Source organism: Hyposmocoma kahamanoa, unplaced genomic scaffold (assembly GCF_003589595.1).
Source record: "Hyposmocoma kahamanoa isolate Upper Pololo Valley unplaced genomic scaffold, ASM358959v1 224, whole genome shotgun sequence".
Lineage (NCBI taxonomy): Eukaryota > Metazoa > Arthropoda > Insecta > Lepidoptera > Cosmopterigidae > Hyposmocoma > Hyposmocoma kahamanoa.
In genome coordinates this window covers 11,963,370-11,987,557 of record NW_020653743.1, presented here as the reverse complement: position 1 = coordinate 11,987,557, position 24,188 = coordinate 11,963,370, and the positions used below count along the sequence as shown (strand labels likewise).

Genomic DNA, 24,188 nt, shown 5'->3' with positions numbered 1-24,188 from the left:
CCAGTACACTCTGTGACATTACACATGCACTCCGGATTGTGGAAAGATGGTGCAGAGTATATGAACTATCGGTTAACCCAACAAAAACAGAACTAGTAATGTTTTCAAACAAAAGATTACTGGGTAACTACCTACTACCCAAACTCTTTAGTACAGAAATACAATTATCAACCGATGTCAAGTACCTGGAAGTAATACTGGACAACAAGTTGAACTGGAACAAACACCTGGACAACAAAATAAAAAACCTACTATCACCTTCTGGCAATGCCGTAGAATGGTAGGTAAACAATGGGGACTTTCACCCGAGATAACACTATGGCTTTACACAACGGTGATAAGACCTATGATTAGTTACGGCGCGATAGCCTGGTGGCCATGAACCAAGCTGACGACTGCAAATGACAAGCTGGACAAATTCCAAAGGCTAGCATGCATGGCGACGACCGGCTGCATGAGGACAACTCCTACTGCGGCGCTCGAAGCGATGCTGGACCTGCGACCCCTCCCACTGTTCATCAGACAGGAAGCGGCGTCAACAGCAGTGCGACTAAAGAGAGCCAGCCTTTGGAAGCACATGAGGACCCCACATACAGATATCCTCTACAAGATAGTCAAAGAGGAACCGCTACTGGAGGTGACTGTGGATAGGATCCCAAAACAATACATTTTTGACAAAAAATACAGGATACAATTGTTTGAAGATCCCAACGAAGGACTAAACCTCAGAGAGGTCCGCGTATTCACTGACGGATCAAAAACAAACTTAGGAACAGGTACTGGGGTATTCTCAGAAGACCTCAATATCAGGATATCAACACCGCTTGGTGACCACAACACAGTATTCAAGGCTGAATGTATGGGTATCAAGTTGGCAGCAGAAGCAATAATAGCGAGAAGAGTAAAGAATCACTCCATTCGAATACTCTCCGACAGCATGTCAATACTTCAAGCGCTAAGCAACTATGACATTAACGCAGGGCTTATATATGAATGCCATCAAGCACTCGTGGAGGTATGTACACACAACCACGTAACTCTACAGTGGATTAAAAGACACAGCGGCTCACGTGGCAACGACGCAGCAGACGAACTAGTTAGAAAAGGGTCGGAGACGGATGCTGTAGGGCCGGAACCTATAGTGTGCCTCCCCTACCAATGGTCAAGAACAACTAGGTATACTCAAAGGTACAAAATCATAATAACATATGGACAACCCTTACTGTTTGTAGACAGGCTAGGGAAGTACTCCCAACGCTCAACGCCAGTCTATCTCGTAAATTAATCAATCTTGAAAGACAAGAGCTGCGCACTCTATCTGCCGCTCTAACGGGTCATGATCCATACAATAAACACCTTTTCAATTTAGGTATCACGGACAGCCCTCTATGCAGAGCGTGCATGGAGGGGGAGGAAACGGCCGCGCACATCCTATTAAAGTGCTCCGGTGTGGCCAACTACAGGGCAAAGTACCTTGGAGTGCCGAGGTCGCTCCCCGAAGTCTTCAGAAAACTAAAGAGGCTGCTGAGATTCCTGGATGAGCTTGGGTGGCACGAGTAGGACCCTGCACTCACCACACGCAAAATAGACGCCTCGACGTCGAGTTGCGGAAACTAGTCCTTTGCACCAATACCAAAATAAAGCTCTCACTCTAATTTTCTTTGTTAAACTAATATTTTTACAGTATATTTTTAATTTTATGAAAATAATACTATATTCAAAACTAAAACAACAACTGTTTACAACCGTACACAAACATTTTATTTTATCACACAATTACACTGTGGGCCGTACCATAGACAAGAGGATTATACTTTATGGACAATGCATTAGCATCCCTAGTAAGTTTGCGACTTCACTGGGCAGAATGCAGAATTTCAAATAATTCTTTTACCTATTTCAACTTTTCTCCGTTTTTTTGTGATTTCTAATATTCATTGTCCAATTGGGTTATGAACTATAGTGAAACAAAATGTTTTCTAACTTCGCCAGCGACCTGAGGCGTTGAGCGTCGGCTTTTCGTTAGAAAAAGAGATATTATGTTTGTGAAACTGTAAAAAATTCCGACTTTTTGTAAACTGAATATTATTGACATAGGACTCGCTGTGCGGTGGTTGGAACTAAGATAGGATTAGTTTGGCGATTAAGAGGTGAAATCTGTGCCACTCATTTTCTTATATATCATGACAAAACGTCGAATCAAAATGTCTGTCAATAGTTGCTGCGTTCCTGGTTGCTCAACACGATATGGAGATGGTAATTTACTATGTTATGTATTGTTTCCTAACAGTATAAACCGATAGTATCGCGGCAGTAGCACCGCTTTGACGACAACGGAGTTAAAAAGCGTGAAAAGCGTTTATATAAACAGCTTTTAACTTGGGACTTGCATAGAACATAACAATAACAAAAGACCTTATTGTTTTTTTTCCACAAGTTCATAGTGTGTCTATAATACCAATACCAAGACTCTGGAAACATTTTCTGTATTCCAAAATAAAGAAGTTTTAGAGCGCCCTTTTTAAATATGGAATTTTTTATTCATTTTGGTATCCAAAATAAGCCCGTCAAGTTTTTATAAACTCCCTGTGTTAACCAAAAATAAAGTTAATATGTTACACAATTATATTTGGACGTAGTTAAGCAAAAAGGATCCAATCCACAAAATTATCAGAAAATGAGTTATATGTACTAAACTGTTCCTAAAGTCTAACCTCTTAGATCAGCAAAAAAATCCCATATATAAACATAAATAAATATCTCTGGAGTCACATGACATTATAAGTTTCGAAAATAAATAACGAGTGAGAAACACTAGAACTTCAAACTGCCATCAAAAATGCAATTGACATTTATCTGTATCGTAATTCTGTTTTATTGAATCGTCTGTTATATCCACATTAGTGTTGCAATTAGAGTGCCCCAGATTGAATCCTGCTCTGGTAGTCATAGTATAGGTAACTCCCATTCTTTTTCCAATATCCGTCCGAAACATTTACTTTCAAATAAATAATACTCGACCAAATGAAAAGATGTGTGATGTGAATGAAATGTCATACTTGATATTGTTTTTTAATTTGGTTGATGTCGGATGTAGAACGAGAGAGGACCCCCAGGTCGTTTGTGTGGTTGTCTGACACTTTTTTATTGTAAAATTGACAATAGATCCCAAGTATCCTAGTTTTTAATGTTATAAAAACTAAATTTAAATGTTTAAAAAATTTTATTATTATAGCATTAAGATATATTAATACAAAAATTGAACACTAAGGGTCGTATTCCAGAACTCTACTCTATGCTCAAGTCAGGACTTGAGTATGATTTTAAGCACTGGAAATACGACCCTAATGGCAAGGACTTGAGTACGATTTCTAGTGCTTTAAATCATACTCAAGTCCTTGATTGAGTAGAGATTTACAGAAATTTACAGAGAGAGAGAGATTACAATTGAGTAGAGTCCTGGAATACGACCCTGAGAAAGATTTTTTTTATAACATCAAATGACGGGATGAAGAAGTCCTGATGGTAAGCTTGATGCCTGTCCATAATAGTTACAGTGCCTCTCAAAGCTTTAAATCGCAAAAATCTTATGGCCACTGCCACTGCGCCCGTCACCGAGATCTAAGTTGACAAGTCCCATGTGCCTGTAATTTCATCAACACCCTTACCCTTCAAAACTGGTACACAGTAATGCTGACATTACTGCTTGGCGACAGAAATAGGCAAGGTGACAGTACTACCCTGGACAAACTCTATCACAAAGCGCTATACTGCTACTAAAATCTCAATGTCAGATAGCCTGACATACTGAAGATGTTGGTATGAATCCAGCTGGATCGAAGGAATTTCTCTTAGGGCTCAATCTTTGTGTTAATAATTATACAAGGGTGAATTGAAAAGTTTGCAGTCTAACCAAGAAAACAAAGTTAAATACTTACAAAAATATTTTTATTTTTCGACTAGCTCTATGCATTTCTTCACATGCTTTCCAAAGCTTTGAAATCAGTTAAAAAAATATATTCTTCAAGGTCTTAAAAATACCCAGTGAATGACGCTTCGTCATCCTCATTCGATAAAAATTTCCGGCTAGTGTGGTTATTTTTTAGGTTTCAGAACATGAAAAGCCAGAGGTGCTAAATCAAGAAAATAAGCCGGGTGGGGCAGTAATCGAACCCACAATAAGAAATGTTGATCATGGATTCGACAGAAGTGTGACTGTGAGCATTATCCTGATGAAACAACACTTGTCCTGAGTAATTCTGAACGATTCTCTTTAATTTATACACGTAAACAACGCGAAACCGTTCAATAATATACAGAGTTATTGATTTCGCTTTTCAGAAGGTGCCATCACAACACAAAAAACAAAAAACTGGTGTTTTCACCTTGCCAGTTGACTAAACTACTTTCGTTTTCGTTTCAATGCAACGGTTGTTTGGGCTCTGGTGTATAGTGGTGTACCCAAGTTTCATGCATTGTCACAAATTTGTTCAAAAAATGTTGCCTGTTGCCTCACCAAACAATCGTGAGAAATTGTGAGCCGCTTTTGACCCACTGAACCGGAGGAGTCGCCTAGCAGAAACCTTGTAAAATCCAAGTTCGTTGGCAATTATATTTTATGTCCGCTCATACGAGATGCCCATCTCCGGACTTCCATAATGAGATCTCACACTTTTCCGATGTTTACCTCAGTCGTAGACGCCGTGGGCCGGCTAAACCTAGGGTCTTCTTCGATGTTTTTTTGTCCACATTTGAGAATTCAAATTGCAGAATTGCAACTCATTTTTTTATAGTCGTGTACGATAGAGCAGTCTCCCCTAATGTTGTTTCCATATCACTGTAGACCTCTTTCGGTGTTAATCTCCTTTTACACAAACTTGTTTGACGACAGCACGTCAATTTTCTCGTATTTTTTTAAATCGCTGCACTTGGTCTCTGTAAACTCGCTCTAATTTGAAAACCACAATTACTACACCAATAAAATTTTGCATTGTGAATATAAGAAAAATGAGGGTAGTATAAAAAAAATACAATGAGACCGGGAACTTTTCAATCCACAATCGTAACAAACTAGTCGAGTAAACTTCGTAAAATATAATATGGCACTACTATTACTATAGTGTTATAACTCGAAATATGTGAAATTCAAGATTATACCATTGTCGAACGTAAAATTTAATTCTCTACACGTCAATAAAACCGTCGTTATAATATTGTAAAAAACAACTAATATATGTATATCTACTTAACTCAAAATTAGACACGCTTTAAGTGAGCTGGTTCTGGCCAAAATAAGGACTATTTCTTATATCTTATATTCAAAAACATGAAACAATTTTTTCTCTTCTATTTTTAAATATGTACCTATATTTGGCAAGTAGGAAATAACCTATACATAAATTTACACAGATCTTTCACGGGTAGTGAGTATTTATTTTTTCGTAGAGTCTGAGAAAATACACTTTTTGAGTTAATACACTATTGTATTAACAGTGCGATATCATAGTAGTAAAACATTTTGATGTTCAATAAACATCATATCACATTAAGATGTTATTTTAATTTTTAGGCACTCCATTGCAACAATTTCCAAACCCTGTAAAAGAACCTGCTAGGTTTAGCTTCTGGATTATTAAGTCTGGTGCTGATTTTAAAGGAAAGACTGATGAGTACATTTTCAAAAACAGAAAAATTTGTCGGCGGCATTTTACACCCAACTTCTTCTATCCTAGGAATAGACTGTGCAATATGGCTGTACCAACTTTAAATTTGCAACATACTTCTACATCTGAAAGTCCACCACTAGTCGGCTTAGCCCTGGAAGGTACGTAGGTACCTACCTACTCATTTTAACAATATTATATATCTTTATTGAAAAACTAGCATTTAGTAGTAGGTTGAATATATTGTGTATGGTATTAATAATGTACAATCGAAAGATGCCAATTTTAATTTAAGCTGTTATCCTCTTGAATGTAGTCGACTATCTTACATAACACATCATCATCTTATTTAAGAGCCAGACTCTTGTCGGTGTAGCCTCCTCCACTCCTCTCGGGTCATACCCAGTTCTTTGAACTCTCTATAGCTGTTCACTTTGATCTTTTTTATTTGTTCATTATACGCCATTCTTGGTCTTCCTCTCTTTATCTTCCCTGCCATCCTCCCCTCAATTATCATTCTCACAAATTGGTCATTACGCAACAAATATCCAAACATTTTCCCCCTTCCCCTCTCTATTTCATTCAAAAGACTCCTCTCCTCCCCAACCCTTTCCAAAACTTCCTTATTTGATAATTATTATTTAGAGAAAAGTTTGTGCCCAAGGGCAGCGGAGAGGTTATACTATACTAGGCCGGACTTCTACCGGCTAAAACCCCAGGGTGCTATAGTGGGAGGGATCCGAGATCATCTTTGCGCATCAGAATCCATCCAGCACCAGGAAGCGGACCATACCGCTCCGTCGTGCTCCTCGCAGCCGCGAACCATTTAAATAGATTGTTGTTGTTGGACAGCCTGTTAAACATATTGTTATTTTCAGAAAGAGAAGAGGAAGAGGAAACAGTAGCGGTCAGTGAAGCAAACCGCAACCATGAGATCACTTTGGAAACTATACCAATTGTAAATAATAATTACGAAGTAATACCAAGCAATGATAATATCGAAATTACTATTATGGATGTAGAACATGATAATGACATGATGTACGATGATGAAAGTATGGACCTTAACAGTAACCGTGTTGCTGAGAAGGAGGAGAAAGGTATACAGAGGTTATATGCCTAAACTGACTTCAGGTTTATTTTGTGGTGATTTATTTGTTATGATTTTTTTTAAACAAATGTAAGTGCGCATTTGTCCTCCATCTTACCTGTTGAAAAGTGACGAGGAGGTCGACGATGGAGCATGCACACCTAAATAATGCGTATATTCCTCTCGCCTCGAGAAGGTCCTAGTTATAACATTCGGGGAACAAGTCTGCAGACAGGGAATTCCACTCCATAGCCGTTCGCCATAGAAATGTGGAGCATATCGCTAAGAGCGAACTGACGCCATAATGCAGCCATACTGAGGTAAGATAGGTGGTAGGTTCCCTGCGGCATAAAGACGCGAACCCTCTGCAAAGAGGTTCGCCTTCTCTTCTGCAGTATGGGCCAGCGTGCCATCCGGCCTCAGCAGAGGTGGCAAAGATGTGCGACAAAAGTTACTTTGGACCACTTTGGCCAGGGACTAAAAGGATTTGCTACCCGCTGGATAAGAAGCAAGCTTGGCCCCTATGCGGTGCACATGGTCAAACTTGGCCCTACGTAACACGCTTTTGCACTTCTTGGCGGCTATATTAAAAGCTTTCTTCAGATTCCGAGTACTCGTAGCTTTGCGCATTCGAGCATCTGCCCATGCTTGGTACGCGGACTGCTTTTGTGCTTCAGGAAGACTGCAGTGAGCGTTGAACCATAGACGGGATTGAGTTCCATTGGGTACATCGGAGTATGGTATGTAATACTACATCAGCAAAGCTCGACGAGTCTCCTGAAATAAACCTGCCAATGATATGACGCAAAGAAATGGCGCATTTCATCCCAATCAACTAACCTGTATCGCCACACCCTTCTCATACCACCAAGGCCCTGATCGGGTGGGGAGTATGCGGATACAGTTTTCAGTAGACTATCGGTAGACTTAGTCGGAAGTACCCAGTGGATCCACAACCACAGAGTATCGGTCCGGATCAGTTGTTAGCAGAAGGTCCAAGCAATTAGCCGTATGAGATTCAACATCTGGGATCTTAGTGGCGCCAATGGCAAGCTTGGATAGGCTTAGCATTACGCATGTTTACGCGTCTCTCCCAGCATGGTCATCGAATATGAGAACAACCATTCTTGATGGTGTGCATTAAAGTCCCCCAGAATGACTTGCGCCGCTGGATACCTATGCGGAATCTCATCAGACGTCTCACTCAGATATTGGAACAGCTTGGTCGTATCCTGATCTGTGCGATCGGTAGTCACAGCAGTCCACTATTTGTGTAACTCTTGTGTCCACCAGTAGCCACAAAACAGAAAAACTCGGTGGAAACATGTCATCACGAAGTTACACACAGACTCCACCACGAGGTAATGCTGTGCTCCAGAGTATACCCAGGGTAGCTGAAATACGCCGTGTCAGTCGGACGTCTAATCTGCGTCTCGGTGAGCAACAGCAGCTGTGGTTTATCGGTTTCAAGATTATGGTGGACCGAATCGAGATTGGAGTGCAGACCTCGGATGTTAGTGAGGTGCACTTTTAATGTGAGGACGTGCAACCGCTATGTGAACTTGTTACCGTTTCGGTTTTAGTAATTAGGTTTTTTAGGGAAGTGAATAGGCAAGAGGAAGGCAGTCGAACGAGGCACTGCGTCGTGTTCAACCAAGCAGCAAAGCTCGCACTGCCACACGAGGATACAATCGGCTTACAGACCGCGGAGACTCCCGAACTCCCCCGGAGATGGCCACCTGGTCCTCCCCTCCAGTCTCCAACCGGCAAAGTGAAGCATTCCGGGATTTTTCCCGCTAGTTGGGGCCCCCAACTTCCTACGGCCAGCAGTGCACCGTGCTTCGAATCCCGCTAGTCTCCAGAACCAAGTGCTCAGTGTGGCAGTACAAGCAGCTACAGCTCGTCGTCAGACACAATGCAGCTGTTCAGATCCGACCTCTTAATGGCAACTCCCGAACACGAGTTGGAACGCGGTGAAAACCATTTGGCGTCCCCACTCGACTGCGTCGGGAGGGTGGTGACTAGCCACGGCCGAAGCCTACCACCAGTAGTTGTTGCTCTTTAGCACCACTCAGGGGTCACTTGTAGGGTCTCGAGGGTAAACTTACAGAAGCGAGCAACATTAACCCCCAAATCGACCGTTGCTGGTGGACGTTCAAACGTGTCCTCATCACTGCGACCGTTAACTGATCTATTGTAATCACCACTAATTAGAGTTCGGAGCCAAGGCCAACTGCATTAGTGAAGGACTTTCATGGCTCTTTTTTTATAATATCAAGTGACGGGACGAACAAGTCGTGCGCCTGATGATAAGCTACACGCCAGTCCATAACAGTTGCAGTGCCACTCAGCTCTTTAAATCGCAAAGACCTGAGACGCATTGCCACTGCGCCCGTCACCCTGAGTCATAAATTGACGAGTCCCATATGCCTGTAATTTCACCAGCGTACCAAACCGTTAACCGTACAAATGTTCCAAGCCGGAACGCAGTAAATAATGGTCACATTACAGCTTGACGGCAGAAATAGGTATGGTGGCAGTACTTCCCTGAACGAATAGAAATAATTTTCTCGCATGGAACTCTACTGCTACTTGAAATGTTGAAATACTACTATTTTGTCATAGTCAATTTTTGGCCAAGCGTGAATTGTCCATTAAATCAATAATTATGGAACTTGGTACGCCCATCAGGGGGCTGTACTAGGCGAGGAGTTGCACAGGAGTTTCATCCGCCTCGTGGCGGAATCTGCACTCCATTTTCTCTTTGCCCAATACTTGATATCTGCTTGTTTAAGCCACAATGCCCTGTTAAGACTCTAGTCAGCATTACGATGCCATTCCTGTCCACTGACAGAGCTTCTCTACGGTGTTTGGTACTGTAGGCAGCTATCAGGGTTTTGAATGCTCAATACCCTTGCTCTGTAGTTACACTTCTCAGTAGACATTGTTCTCGTTCAGCAGAGTGAGCTTGGCCAGGCTATCCCGTTAAAGGGTTCGGGACCAATAAAGGTCTCCATTTTTATTTTTATTACATATAACACAATTTTGTAGTAATAGAGCTCCTTCGGAAAGAGTTCATCCAGGGAAGTACTGCCACTTTAACTATTTCTGCCGCCAGCAGTAGTGCGAGCATTACTGCATTCCGATTTCGAAGGGTACGGAAGCTGGTGAAATTACAGGGACATGGGACTTGTCAAGTTATGTCTCTGGGTGACGGGTGCGGTGGCACTGCGTCTCAGGTCTTTGCGATTTAAAGAGCTGAGTGGCACTGCAACTGTTATGGACTGGCGTGTACCTTACCATCAGGCGCACGACTTGTTCGTCCTGTGACTTAATTTTAATTAGAAAAGTAGAAATACATAAGCATCGTATTCTTCAATTAATACAATAACCATGATTTTTTTTTTTGTTTTAGCAACTCGATGTGATCCTTTCCACGAAGGCTATTTGTGCAACGTATGCGAAGAAAGTATTCAAGGGTAAGTTTTTATATGCACGGTTGCAGGTTTGTGACGCAGCTGAGGCTTGCACATTTAAAAAGAGGAATATAGCTTACAAATTAAATTTTTATTGAATTGATATTCAATTATTTTTTGTGAAATTACTCCACTAGTTTGTTATAATTATTAATACAAAGGTCGAACACTCAGAAAAAACACTCAGAAAAATTCCTTTGATCCGGTCGGATTCGAACCGACGTCTTCTTGCATACCGTGCCAGACGCTATACCAACTAAGCCACGGAACGAACCAACGGACTCTTAGCTTACAAATTTCAGATTACTCTTAGAGCGCATTTATACGACACGAATTTCATAGCGCTCACCCCGCGCGGTCGCCGAGCGGAGTCCGCGTTGCCGCCGCGCAGCGACCGCGTGCGTCTGTCATGGCAAAATACGCTCTATTCATATAGCCTTTACGTTTTAACTTAAATGAGCGTACCGGGCACGCGGGCTGGTCTAGCTTGAATTTGGTCTACTCGGCGGCCCGCGCGTTGTTGCCAAGTAAATAGAATTCAGATACGCCAGTAAAAGGCCGCGCGAAAACTTCCGCCTCGTATATCTGGGCGCTTATAGTCCAACGTGTTGCGCCAGCAAAGACACTTAGAAACATTAATTACAAAGTAACAATGTTCGCATATATTTTAACGTCATTTTTTAATTATATTTTAATATTTATTGTAACAAGTAAATGTAAAAAGTGTTAGTAACAAGGAAATCACAAACAAAAGGTCCTGCTTATTTATAACAGAAATTTCTTCCTGCTGACCTAAATACAGGAGACAATAATTACAATAACGGGGTTACGTGCTCGACAAAACAAAAATTATGTGACAAAAAAAAACAATATCAAAAACATAAAATTATTAAAAACTATAATAAATAAATACCTATTTCGTACTATAATTCCTACGAAATGGATGGAACAATCGATAACTTGTGCACATCAACTCTCATTTTGAAAATTGCTAATGATTTACTATCATGAACAGAAATGGGAAGTGCGTTCCATAGTCTGACCGCATAAACATTGTAGGAGTGAGAAGAAAAACTGCAATTGAACGATGGAAAAGATAACGGGGACCTAACGAGAGAGCGCTGTCGCTATAAGATAAGCCCTGTGGCTTATCCTGGGACCTGAGAAAGCTGAATGCTCTTTCGAATACTCGGGAGACGTCATTTAAATCCTGTATTATTTGTAAAATACGAATAAACCTGTATAATTAACAATAATACTGAGTTACCCTCTTTACAACAAAAAAAGAATCATCGAAATTGGTTCACAAATACCGTCGGAGTAAATTGGGCTACGCTCTTCCCAACAAAAGAAGAATAATCGAAATCGGTTTACAAATGCCGCCGGGGCAAATTGAGCTACCCTCTTTCCAACAAAAAAGAATCATCGAAATCGGTTCTCAAATGCCGCCGGAGTAAATTGAGCTACCCTCTTTCCAACAAAAAAAGAATCATCGAAATCTGTACACAAATACCGCCAGAATAAATTGAGCTACCTTCTTTCCAACAAAAAAAGAATCGTCGAAATCGGTTCTCAAATCGCGTAACTTACACACAAAAAACACAGTCAAATTGAGAACCTCCTCCTTTTTCAAGTCAAAATAATTAAAAATCTATAGAAGATCGCAGGCTCTAAAATTTAAATATCAAAACCTCCTGTGCAGTATAAAAACAATGTTTCACTAGTAACTTTGTAGCAGTAGAGCTCCTTGTGAAGGAGTTCGTCCAGGGTAGTACTGCCACCTTACCTACTCCTGCCGCCAAGCAGTAATGTCAGCATTACTGCGTTCCGGTTTTGAAAGATAAGGGAGCTGGTGAAATTACAGGCACATGGGACTTGTCAACTTATGTCTCAGGGTGACGGATGCAGTGGTAATGCCGCTCAGATCTTTGCAATTTAAAACTCTGACTGGCACTGCAACTGGTAAGGAACCGGCGTGTAGCTTACCATCAGGCGCACGGCTTGTTTGGTGTTATAAAAATAAAATTAATATTTTGTTTAATATTAAATGCCTTTGTACGTCTCTGTAATTGACCGCAATCCTTTAGAGCGATGCCACACGGGCGCTGCCGATACGTTGCGTCAGTCGTCGCTATGCTATAATTTTAATACAACGAGTGCTACACGAGGAATGCGGTGTAATTTTTTTTCTTAAATACACTGCAGTTGGCCACTGATGGTATTGACTGCGCTACCGGATGATAGGCGCGCTGCAAGCTCTTAACCCATTAAAAATAAACTAAAACTGGGTCTGAAGGCGCCCAAGTGGGGATGGAACTCACATAGGGCGCTATTAGGTCGCGCGCGCTGTGGGAGAGAACAATGCGTTGTCGCAACGTAACGTCGCTTATTTACGCAACGCAGCACCCCTCCCCGCTTCGTCTCCTGGCCCCTTTCTGCCGCGCGCCGATTCAACGCACCATGTTTTTGGGGGTTGATATTGCTCGCTTCCGTAGGTTTACCCTCGAGACCCTGCAAGTGACCCCTGAGTGGTGCTAAAGAGCAATAACTGCTAATAGTAAGCTTCGGCCGTGGCTAGTCACCACCCAAGTCGCAGTGGAGTCGCCAAATGGTTTTTACTCTGTTCCGACTCGTGTTCGGGAGTTGCCATTAGGAGGTCCAAAAAGTCGCACTTAGAGGGGCTGTTGACTGCTCGACGCTCGGCCGAATAGTGCAGCCCCTGAGGATGCCTCGTGGAAAGGCGAAACACGTGTCGGGTATACTTTTGGTGAGGGTTTGAGACTATTAATTTTATGCGGAGTGAGGGTGGGATAATTAACTGCATGAAAAAATATTCAACACAAGCGCAGCTATTTTGCACGATTTAACCTTCTCTGGATTCGCGGAGTAGCAAATTAACTTTACTTTACTTCCATTTTTATTGAGTTGTTTGGTATCACGCCACAATGAATTTTATAGGAAAAATGTTTTACTTTCCATACAAATTAAAAACTACTTATATAGATATATATAATTTTTTTATTGAAAAATGTTTACTTATATTTCAGATACCGATACACATGCGTGCAATGCCGCGACTTCGATTTGTGCAGCTCTTGTGAAGCCAAAGGCTCGCATTTTTCACATTATGTTCTAAGAATACCGGAACCCAGGGCATTAGTAAGTATTATTCGGGTAAAACATGATTTTTTTTTCCGGTGAAGCATATGACTTGATGTTAAATAAACCTGCTAAATTTTAGTTTTCAACTCGTGCCCAATGGTTATTAAATTCACATTTGTCCCAAAGTTTGCGAATTGCCCAGCGGATTAAAGACACGACACCGCCCGCTGTCCCGTCAGTCGCCATTGGGCGCTTGGCGACGTCTGAGCTTTGTTCAAATTTTGTCCGCCTGTTCTTATTTTATTCATATCAATTTATATCAGAGAGCTCTACAGCGAGAGAATACCGGCTCGCGTTGAAATACCTCTTAAAGCACAATTTACTGTCGACGTGCCTGTAATGTTTTTATCAACTTGTTTACGATTATTTATATAATAACGCACACACTTAATATAGCCCCGCACTAGGAAACCCTGTGTCGCGGGAAACCCTGTGTGGTCATCGAGTATATAACCAGAAATAGAGACGAAATAAGGGCCATCCATCCCTGGCAACTCATTAGGCAAATGGTCCTTATATCACTTTGAAATATCAACTCTCGTTTGTGCTGAAAACACAAATTAGAAAACTGAAATAGTACAGCGCCAACAACTGACCTGCGTGTACGTCTCCGTATATTCCAAAATATTCTGTATTTGTTGTAATAAAGATAATATCTCTAACAATGGGAGGCTGTTCCATTCGGTGGTATGGGAAAAACAACAAAACACCTAGTTATAAAACAAACCCAATCACATTTCTTTTCAAACATGTAATTTTTCAATTTTCGTCCATTATAGCAAAGCTCAAGTTAAACTGGTCGAAGTGAAATGAAACAATTAACGACACCCGTCAATTGTTTCGAATTCGGGCTTGCCAATCGGAGCGCAGTTGTCACCGAAATGATTTGGCTGAATTATTTACAAACAAATTAAATGACATTTCGTCTCTATTTCTGGTTATATATTCGATGTTTGTGGCTATGAAATAGAGGTTAAAAATGCTTAATGCGGTTTTGTACTTGCATTGTACACAAGTACAATGATTGATTTCATCATACCTCAAGAGCAACTACCACCAGGTTGCGATCTGCGGTGGCCCGTGTAGAAGTCCTTAAATCGTCTTCACACTCAGGTAGGACGCTGCAGAGACGCGATGTGTTAAATGGGGTTTCATGGATACTAGTCAAACCCAATGTTACTGCGGTGCCCCAACACAGTCCATGCAACACTTATTGTTGTGCCCCTTGTGTCCTATATCCTAATACCTGTACGAGGGAAGGTCTCTACGTGGCCACGGACAGCTCAGTCAATGTAGCAATTCAGGGTCAATATAGTCCTAAAATAAAAGAAGTATCAATTCGATAAGATGAAGTTCAAACTAGTCAATGCAGAATCAAGTTAAGTCTTAGGCTGCTAACAGATTGACTGCATGTTTGCAGTCGTAATCAATTCATGCAGTCGTGGTCTCGACGCTATTGTTGAATTTTTAACGATAAGTATAAAATATAATATTATTCGCTTTCAGGAGGACCTAAGAGCAGTTTTAAGCGTCTTAAGAAGGCAATTGTGCGACGAAAAACCTCCACCGACGTTTGAACACTTTGATCCTGTTGTTGATGCGTAAGAGTGTTCAATATTTTTAAGAAGTGAAAACAAGCATTTATCTTCTATACTGTAGCCAAATTCACACACACTCAACATAGCCCCGCACTAGGGAAACCACAGAGTCGCGGGTGTCATGGACGCATACATAGACAACCATAAATTACACTCTAAATTCACGAGATAAGTAAATGTAGGCCATACAAATATTTCTCCCGCGAGTCGAACCCGGGAACTCTGCGTGGCAATCTAGCATGGTAACCGTTCGGCCTCGGAGGCACTAAATTAATAAAGTAATTAAGTTGGCGATAGATACCCATTAATACTTATTTCTATATAGGAGGGTGAAAAGAAAAAAATTGTAAGATTTTATAATTATTAATACAAAAATTGAACACTTAGAAAAAAATCCTTCGCCCCGGTCGGATTCGAACCGACGTCTTCTAGCAAACCGTGCCAGACGCTATGCCAACTAAGCCACGGAACGAACCAACGGACCTCACGAATTTTTCTGTATACTTATCGTCGTATCTTTGTGTTTGGTTTTTCAACGACTTTTTAGCCGTAGCGCCATCTATGAGAAACCGATGAAAGCATTTCGTCACTCAGTTACCTTTACATCTACCAGCCCCGGCTAGAGATATCGCTATTCACTGTATTTAATTGTTTTATTGAATTCATATTCAATTATTTTCTCTGAAATTACTCCACAAGCTTGTCGTCGTCGAATCCGGCCGGATCGAAGGAATTTTTTCTGAGTGTTCGATCTTTGTATTAATAATAGGGGTTAAAGTATGAAATTGCCGATTTGTACTGAAAATCTAAATTGTTTATTTTTTAAATTTTTAACCAATTTATTTAATCAAAATAGTTGCCATTATTATCTATACATTGCTGCCATCTAATGGGAAGGTTATTAATGCCTTTGCGATAGAACTCCGACGATCTAGACTGCACAAACTGTGTGGAAGCATTTTGTACTGCCTCCTGGGAAGAAAACTTCTTGTCACGTATATAATTGTCCAAATCACGAAAAAAATGGTAGTCCGTTGGAGCAAGGTCTGGTGAATACGGAGGATGACGAATGGTTTCTAACTGCAGTTCCTGAAGGGTCAAAATGGTTTCTCGTGCTGTGTGAGGTCTCGCGTTGTCGTGGAGCAATAATGGTGAAGATCGATTCATGAGTCGGGGCTGTTTTACTGCTAGTTTTGTCAACATGGTTCGGAGTTCGGCACAATAGACATCTGCCGTTATTGCTTGACCAGATCGGAGAAAACTATAGTTAATAACACCATGCTGAGACCACCAAACAGTTACCATTACCTTTTTATTGGTAAGTTTTGCTTTAGGACACTGTTGTGGCATTTGACCTGGGGTCAGCCATTGCATTTTTCTTTTCCGGTTATCATAAAGAATCCACTTTTCATCACATGTTACAATTCGATCCAATATTCCTTCATTTCTGTACCGGTTCAACAAGGCAACACAAGTTTCAACACGCGTTTCTTTCTGCAGATCAGTCAAATCATGAGGCACCCATTTTTCGTATTTTTTTATTTTATTGATTTGACGTGAAGTGAGTCAATATTGTGGGTAAGGTAACGTTAAACCATGCCGCTAATTCCTGGGTAGTTTGACTAGGATCGGCTTCCACTATCTCTCTTAATCTCTCATCGTTATTCACCTGTGTGGGCGGTCTTCCTCGTGGCTCGTTCTTTAAGTCGAAATTTCCATCACGAAAGCATTTAAACCAAAATCGCACGGTGCGTTCATTAGTAGACCCCTCTCCAAACGCAGCATTGATATTGCGGGCTGTTTCTGCCGCGTTAGTTCCGCGTCGGAACTCGTATTCAAAAATCACTCGAATTTTCGCAGTATCCATCTTTCTTGTCTAAATTGAATAACAAAAACAATTGAAAGTCGATATTCAAATGTTTCAAATTTAAAAAATAAAAAAATCACAGAAACCATTTGAAAAAAGTTAGTTATAAAACATATAAAAAAATTTAAGTTTTTTATTATTGTAATTTACTACACATCTCGTCCAGCATTCATTTTTTATTTGATTCTAACCTTGAATGACTACTGGAACGCGAATGTTAGTTAGGGATGACACATATATTAAAAAAATTGTTTTCACATTAACACAATATGAGTGGTGGTGACTACGACCTAAATTCTTTGAAAATACTCATGTTCGGTAGTGTTAATCGAGCAGGGGCTGCTGCCAAAAGTAAAAATTATTAATTATTTTGTTTCAGATTAAAGAAAAATCCTCTGAAGTATATGGCACTCCATAAACCATCAATTGAAAATCAAGAAGAGCATAATACATCACATGAGACACAGGTGCATTATGCCATATTCACCGAAATTGTCAAAATTTTAACGATTTCATCTACTTTAAGAGTCATCTGAGGACTTTTTATATTTAGAAACCTAAATACGTACTCGCTAGCACAATGTTCTAATCTTTTGTTGCATCTTCCGTATGTAAATTACACATTTATTTTAATTCTTTTTTAAATGTCCTTCTGAATTTGGGTGATAATATTTAATTTGAAGAAAAATTGTTTTCTGGGAAACGTTGATGCAGGAGTAGTAAAACGATATAATAAACGTCAGAATCGACACGGCAAGAAGAAGGAGTAAGTAGTAAGATTGCATCTTTACTGCATCCCCAACCCGCCTGGCAAAGCGTGACTATTATATACATGTATGTGTGTTGCCATTCTGATATGACAACATAGCATTCTTATCACTATATTTATGACAGAAAATATTACTCTGTTGCCTTATAATGCCTTTTTTTATAGGAAAGTCAACCAGACCTGCAAGAAAAACCAGCTATTACATATAAAAGATGGTTTCATACGAAGAAAAGTTTACCAAAAATAGCATTATTAACAGAAACATTACCCAAGAAAACGTTACCACACATAACATTACCAGAGATAACGTTACCACATATAACATTACCAGAGATAACATTACCAGAGATAATATTACCAGAGGTAACATTACCAAAGAAAACATTACCAAAGAAAAAAATACTGGGGACAACATTACCAGAGACAATATTACCAAAAAAAATATTACCTAAACAAAAGATACTACAGACAACATTACCAGAGAAAACATTATCAGAGGAAACATTACCAAAGAAAACATTACCAAAGAAAACGTTACCAGAGAAAAATATACCGAAGAAAAACGTACCAAAGAAAATAATACTCGAGAAAACATTACCAGAAAAAGCCTCACCAATGAAAAACACATTGCCAGAGAAAACATTACCATGGGAAATGTTATCAAAGAAAAAAATACCAGAGAAATCGTTAGCAAGGGTAATGTTACCAGATAAAACACTACCAACGAAAATACCATTTGTATGCATAAAAGAGAGACTTACACAAGAAGATGAAACAGAACTACAAAATAAAAAAGAATCAAATATACTTACACACCAAAAATTTTGTAAAGATCTAAGTTATCAACCAAAATCGAATCTTTTAACTACCGGTGAAGTTCGTGTTAATAATTCTCAAGATAGTTGCCAGTATGAAAATGGAGTCGTAAGTCGACAAAACAGCAGTAAAAATCTTTACAAAGCCTCGAAATCTATCTCTAAACGGTTACGCAGTACTAGCACAACTAAACAAATAAATAAGGAACCAAAACAAGAGACAGCAAGACCGAAAATTGTTTTTTGTAAATCAAAATTTATAAGAAAAGCTAAACTTAAGACAGGTAAGACTCTACTATTTTTGAAAAGTGGTAAAAAAAATTATCGCTACTACCAATGTCTTCCGGCTTTTTAAGCAATTTTTTAACCGACTTCAAAGCAAGGAGGAAGTTCTCAATTCGTCTGTATTTTTTTGTATGTACATTACGTAACTTTTTGAACCGATTTTAATTTATAATTATTAATACAAAGATCGAACACTCAGAAAAAATTCCTTCGATCCAGTCGGATTCGAACGGACGTCTTCTTGCATACCGTGTCAGACGCTATACCAACTAAGCCACGGAACGAACCAACGGACCTCACGAATTTTTCTATGTGCTTGCGTCGTGTCTTTGTACTTGGTCTTTCAACGACTTTTTAGTCGTAGCGCCATCTATGAGAAATCTATTACAAATTTATCACCCAGTTAGGGTATGAAGAGTATGTTTTTTCTGAGTGTTCGATCTTTGTATTAATAATTATAACAAACTAGTGGAGTAATTTCACAAAAAAATTTCACAAAACATAATTGAATATCAATTCAATAAAAATTTAATCGATTTTAAATTTTCAATTTGTGATCTGATTTGGATGATTCTTTTTTATTTGAAAGAGGGTACCTCAGCAGTGGTCCCATTCAAATTTGAAGAAAATATTCCACCTCTAAGGGTGGCAAACTGGGGGATGAATCCGGATTCGCGCACTTTCCGGTAACCGATTTCAATAAAACTCGGCAAATAGATGTAATTCCACCAACTTTTCAGGTCGGTTTTTAAAACTCTATACTGAGATTTAATTTTAATCTAAAATACACGAACGCTTGGCTACAATGTGGCCAACAATCTTACACATTTGTCCAGTAATTTAAGTTAATCCTGTATTTTTAGCAGCTATAGAGCTCCTTGTGATAGAGTTCGTCAAGTGAAGTACTGCCACCTTACCTATTTCTGTCGCCAAACAATAATGTGAGCATTACTGCATTACAATACAAGTATATGGGACTTGTGAACGTATGTCACAGGGTGTCGGGCGCAGTGGCACTGCCCATAAGATCGTTGCGATTTAAAGCTCTGAATGGCACTGCAACTGTTATGGATAGGCGTGACGCTTACCACGACGTGTTCGTCTCGTCAGTTGGTATAATAAAAATAATTAAATCAAGCTATACACTTTTCTTCGAACATCGCCTTCAGTGCAACGGAACAAGATCACTCAATGTGTATAAGGACGTGTGATAAGGACGGCAGCATAGGCCTCCCTTTGTTCGACGTCAAAGGCCTCTTCTCAGCATTGCTTACTGCTTGGCGGCAGAAATATGTAAGGTGGCAGTACTTCCCTGGACGAACTCTTTCACAAGGGACTCTACTGCTACTAAATCTTTTATCTTATTCAATATCAGTTTTATTGTCATTTACATTCAACGTAATTGACATATTTCATAGAAAAAAAGCTAAGTGCCAATGTCTCGAAAGTTACCAAAATACAAATGCGTTGTTTATGACAAGAAGGGCGTTATGGCCAGCAGTGGGACAGTCCTGGTTAACTAAAGAAGTAACACTATTAATAGAAAATTGTTTGTTCCAGTGCGCATCGTATTGGCAAGATTAACGCAGCATGATATCGACGCGGCAGTCAATAAGTTAAGAAAGAAGGGAGAATAAATGAAAGTTTATATCCTTCAAAAAATCCTTCTAAAGTCTATTTAGTCTTAAATAGGGATGCATGATTATTTTTTTCTTTCAATCAATAATTTGGATCGTAATGGATCATATCCCTCAGAATCGATCCACAGATGGGATCGTATACTCTTGAATCGATCTCATAAAAATCGATTGAAAATTAATTTCGATAAAAAAAAATAATTTTGACTGCCTGTTTGGCTGCAGTCGGTTACGACTTTCATTTAAAGTGATACTAGCCAGTGAAAAAAGATGTTCAGATGGCACATAAGTTGCGAAATTGCCAAATATAGTAAGACAGACTTATTGTACTTAGATATTGCCAAACTGCTTTTCTTCCATGCCTATATAGAATAGGGGTTCAGAAAGAGATTTTTGTTTAAAATATGAATACGATCTGGACGATTCGATTCGCCTTAATGTTGAATCGATTTACTTAAAAATCGCATTGAAATGAATCGATACTAAAAATCGCTAGATCGTAGTATACACTTGAATCGATCTTTGTAAAAATCAAATCGTAACGTGCATCCCTAGTCTCGAACTGGTGGCTGTTAGAGTCATCGGATCGTTCTAATTTGTTTGTGTTTGTTAAAGATTTTTGTATAGGGTTTTAACGCCCTTTTTAACCTATGAGAAACTTATGAAGTTATCGCTCAATTAACACTCCACTAGTATGTAATAACTATACTACAAATTTTCTAGGATGATCCCTGTGACACTTCGCAAAATTCTACATAATATCACCTTGTAACGACGTGCACTAATTTACGTACTTTACAATTTATATAAGTCTCGCTTTTAAGTGAATAAATGTTGTTTAAGCATAAAATTATTGTAACAGTAACACCAAATTATTGAGAAATGAGCAGAGAAGCATATTTTTTCTTCAAAAATTAATTTATCTTTACGACAACGTACAAAGGTTACTTCATTAGACTGCATTTGCTAGAGAAGAGGCATATCGATAAATAGTTTTCGATGATTTAATTAATAAATATATAGTGCGTACACGAGCTTAATCTATTAGGTAATTAGTGATATGATGTTAATGTTTTTAATCTACATTAGGAGTCTTTTTAAAACATCAATTGAAATGGCATGTGAATTTAGTTGGGTCTTTTATGCCTTACATAATACAAAACACTTCATACATCTGTACAACAGCCAGGAGGGGTCCATTATTCTGTTTCTCGCGATCAATATAGTCACGTAAACGCACTACAAATTACCGCACTTGACTGTTGAGGATAATCTTTTTGAGTCTTTTCAACATGGTTAAACAACAACCGCCAAATTAAACAAAACAAAGTAAAAGTCAACAAATAAAAGCAACAAAATCAAGTAACTTTAACAGAGAACACAGCAGGGAACAATAAAAAATACGTGGCACATACAAGATGTGGCGTTATACAAGGCTGTATAAGAGAGAACCTTAGCTTTAAAAATAAATTAAACCAAAAATCTATCAACTTTACCTCATCCCTATGACAGGGATCATCCTAAAAAATTTGTAGTATAGTGACGTATTTTTGTAAAAAAACATATACACATCATTACAGTGAAACGTGACGTTAATTAAACATTACAAATGATAGATTACTTAATATAATCCAATATGGAGGTATTTTCATTGTTTGTGCCATTGATATTTTTATATCCTATAGTATTAGCACAGCATTATAATATCCATGCCTTTCTAGAATAACGACCTATCTCAAAAACACCTGTAGTCGTCACAATATAGAGGCACATATTGACACATTGCAACCTAAATAGGGATGTAACTAAACATATCGATAGCCATATTAATCGATTCTCACGAGAAATCGATTTGACATTTTATGAGTTTTTGATCATTAAGATTATTTTTCGAGTAATTAGTTTTCAGTTCTAGATAGAACAATTAACATTTATTTAAGCAATATAGAGTTTAACATAAAAATAAGTATTTTAAATGATTGCGGTGACAACATGCAGTTGTTGTAGTGACATTAACAAAGTTCATAAGTACAACCTGTAGTTAAGTAGCAAAATTCTGAAGAAAATAAGAGACTTTATAGTATAATTCATCTTGTTAGCACAAAATATATAGGGCTCGTGTTACTTTATTTTTGGTAGTTAATGTTCTTAGCTTCCAAATGACACCAAAACGTAGGCTAATTGTGTCTGTGAACCTTTTTTCGCAGGTGTGTTTAAGTAGGCAAGGGATTATTTTCAGAATAAAAATTGAAGTAGCTGTAATTTGAGGGAGGTGAGGAACCGATATGAGGGTGTTTTTGTCGATAAAATTGACCACAGTTAACGCCTTTAAAATTTTTGCACTACATCGCCCGGATTGTTTGTTTACAATTTATTTGATTGAATTCAAAGTTACATACTATCATCTTCCATAGCTGTCAAATTCGGCCTCTTACTTTGTGACGACTAAAATTGAACTGGAAGATTTTTTAAAGTAATAGGAGTCGTATCTAGAGCGCTACGATATACGAAAAAAAATACTGTTTTGGTTTAGGTCATTATTTATATTATACAAGAGGCGATATGTTTCCTACAGTAGCGCAACGCGTTTGATGTTTGGCGATACCGCCACCCTTATTATAATAGTTACTCTCACGCTGTCGTACGCAGATATGCAAGGGTTGTCAAAAATGGAAACAAAATTGTGATTATTATGACGTAATCAAATATTAACAATAATTGTTACTTATCAATACGCGATAATTATTAAATATTACTTACTATTAGTAAAGATTTACAAGTGTAGCACTGCCAAATATTTACGTGACACTTTATTTTTAGATTTTATAGTACATTCGCATTGGGATGAACAATTTAAACCAAAAAAGAATGAGCATGGCTGTGATTGAAATCTACTTAGTAAGTTTAATAATTCGATTTCGAATTAGGTACATACGTACACCGAATTACATTTTATGTACGCCGTTATATAATATACATACAACAATTTTCGTAGAACTGCTGAACAAATTCTGTGCGGGATGCACCTATGACTGGTTTCAAATCAAACAACGATTGTATATATATACTGTGAAGATCTGGAGGCTGGCTTTTGTCTGGTAAGGTTGGCTGCTGGCTCTTCGGGTTTTTCGATGTATCTCGAGCTTAGGCTGTTTTTGGCCTGTGTGTCTATTGGCGCCAGTGCGCCGTTTATAGGTGAGCGAGCCTTCCTTTTCCCGCCAAAAGTTACCTCACCCCCTTTGTACTATTTATTCATCTTTCACATGTTAATCTATTACAAATACTTTTCTATTATACATTTCTTACTGCTAATTTGTACATAACGTATTGAAAACTGTGTAACTGGTTATGTACCAGTTAAGCTAAAACTATTTACACAAATATAACGCCATACTTAATACTATTACGCGGACTTAAATTCACTCGTTGAGTGCAGTCGTACCGAATATATTCAAAAATACGCATGCGTCAACCCTTAGCGCTCGATCCGGCAAACTATGCGTGTTTGCAGGATGCGGCCGTCGCCGCCCGACTCCTCTCGAGTGTCCCACCGTTGCTCTGCGCAATTACATTCGTTGCGCAACTGTATGGTTTATAAGACTGGTAATATAGTTTGTAACCTATTTAATTTAAGGAGTGCCTAGTCTATTGAGCGTCCTGCCAAAAGAAAACAGGAATATATTGCCAAAGGCTGAAAAGTTGAGCTATAGCTATGTATGGCTATGGCTATAATCCGGAAAGCAGGTTTATTCAATGTAAAACAAGTCAATAAGATTTTTATACTTAATTAACATATTGGCATTAAATAAAAGACATTGTGTCCTAC

General features: G+C 38.9%; 1 protein-coding gene across 1 annotated transcript; it reads left to right on the top strand.

Moving 5' to 3' along the window:
* Window positions 1–5,599: 5,599 nt before the first annotated feature.
* On the top strand, window positions 5,600–20,309 carry LOC113228289. Its single transcript, XM_026461554.1, has 8 exons — window positions 5,600–5,824; window positions 6,542–6,763; window positions 10,169–10,232; window positions 13,277–13,388; window positions 14,898–14,992; window positions 17,236–17,323; window positions 17,791–17,988; window positions 20,286–20,309. Exons 1-8 carry the CDS (start codon window positions 5,749–5,751, stop codon window positions 20,307–20,309), a joined length of 879 nt encoding a protein of 292 aa, XP_026317339.1. The 5' UTR covers window positions 5,600–5,748.
* The last annotated feature ends 3,879 nt before the right edge of the window (window positions 20,310–24,188 follow it).

What these genes read in the sequence shown, in the direction of transcription:
- LOC113228289 (XM_026461554.1), top strand. Translation starts at nt 5,749, where the DNA reads ATGGCTGTACCAACTTTAAATTTGCAACATACTTCTACATCTGAAAGT. An exon ending in AGTCGGCTTAGCCCTGGAAG is followed by an intron (nt 5,825 to 6,541) that starts GTACGTAGGTAC and finishes TGTTATTTTCAG; the next exon opens with AAAGAGAAGAGGAAGAGGAA. An exon ending in ATACATCACATGAGACACAG is followed by an intron (nt 17,324 to 17,790) that starts GTGCATTATGCC and finishes CTTTTTTTATAG; the next exon opens with GAAAGTCAACCAGACCTGCA.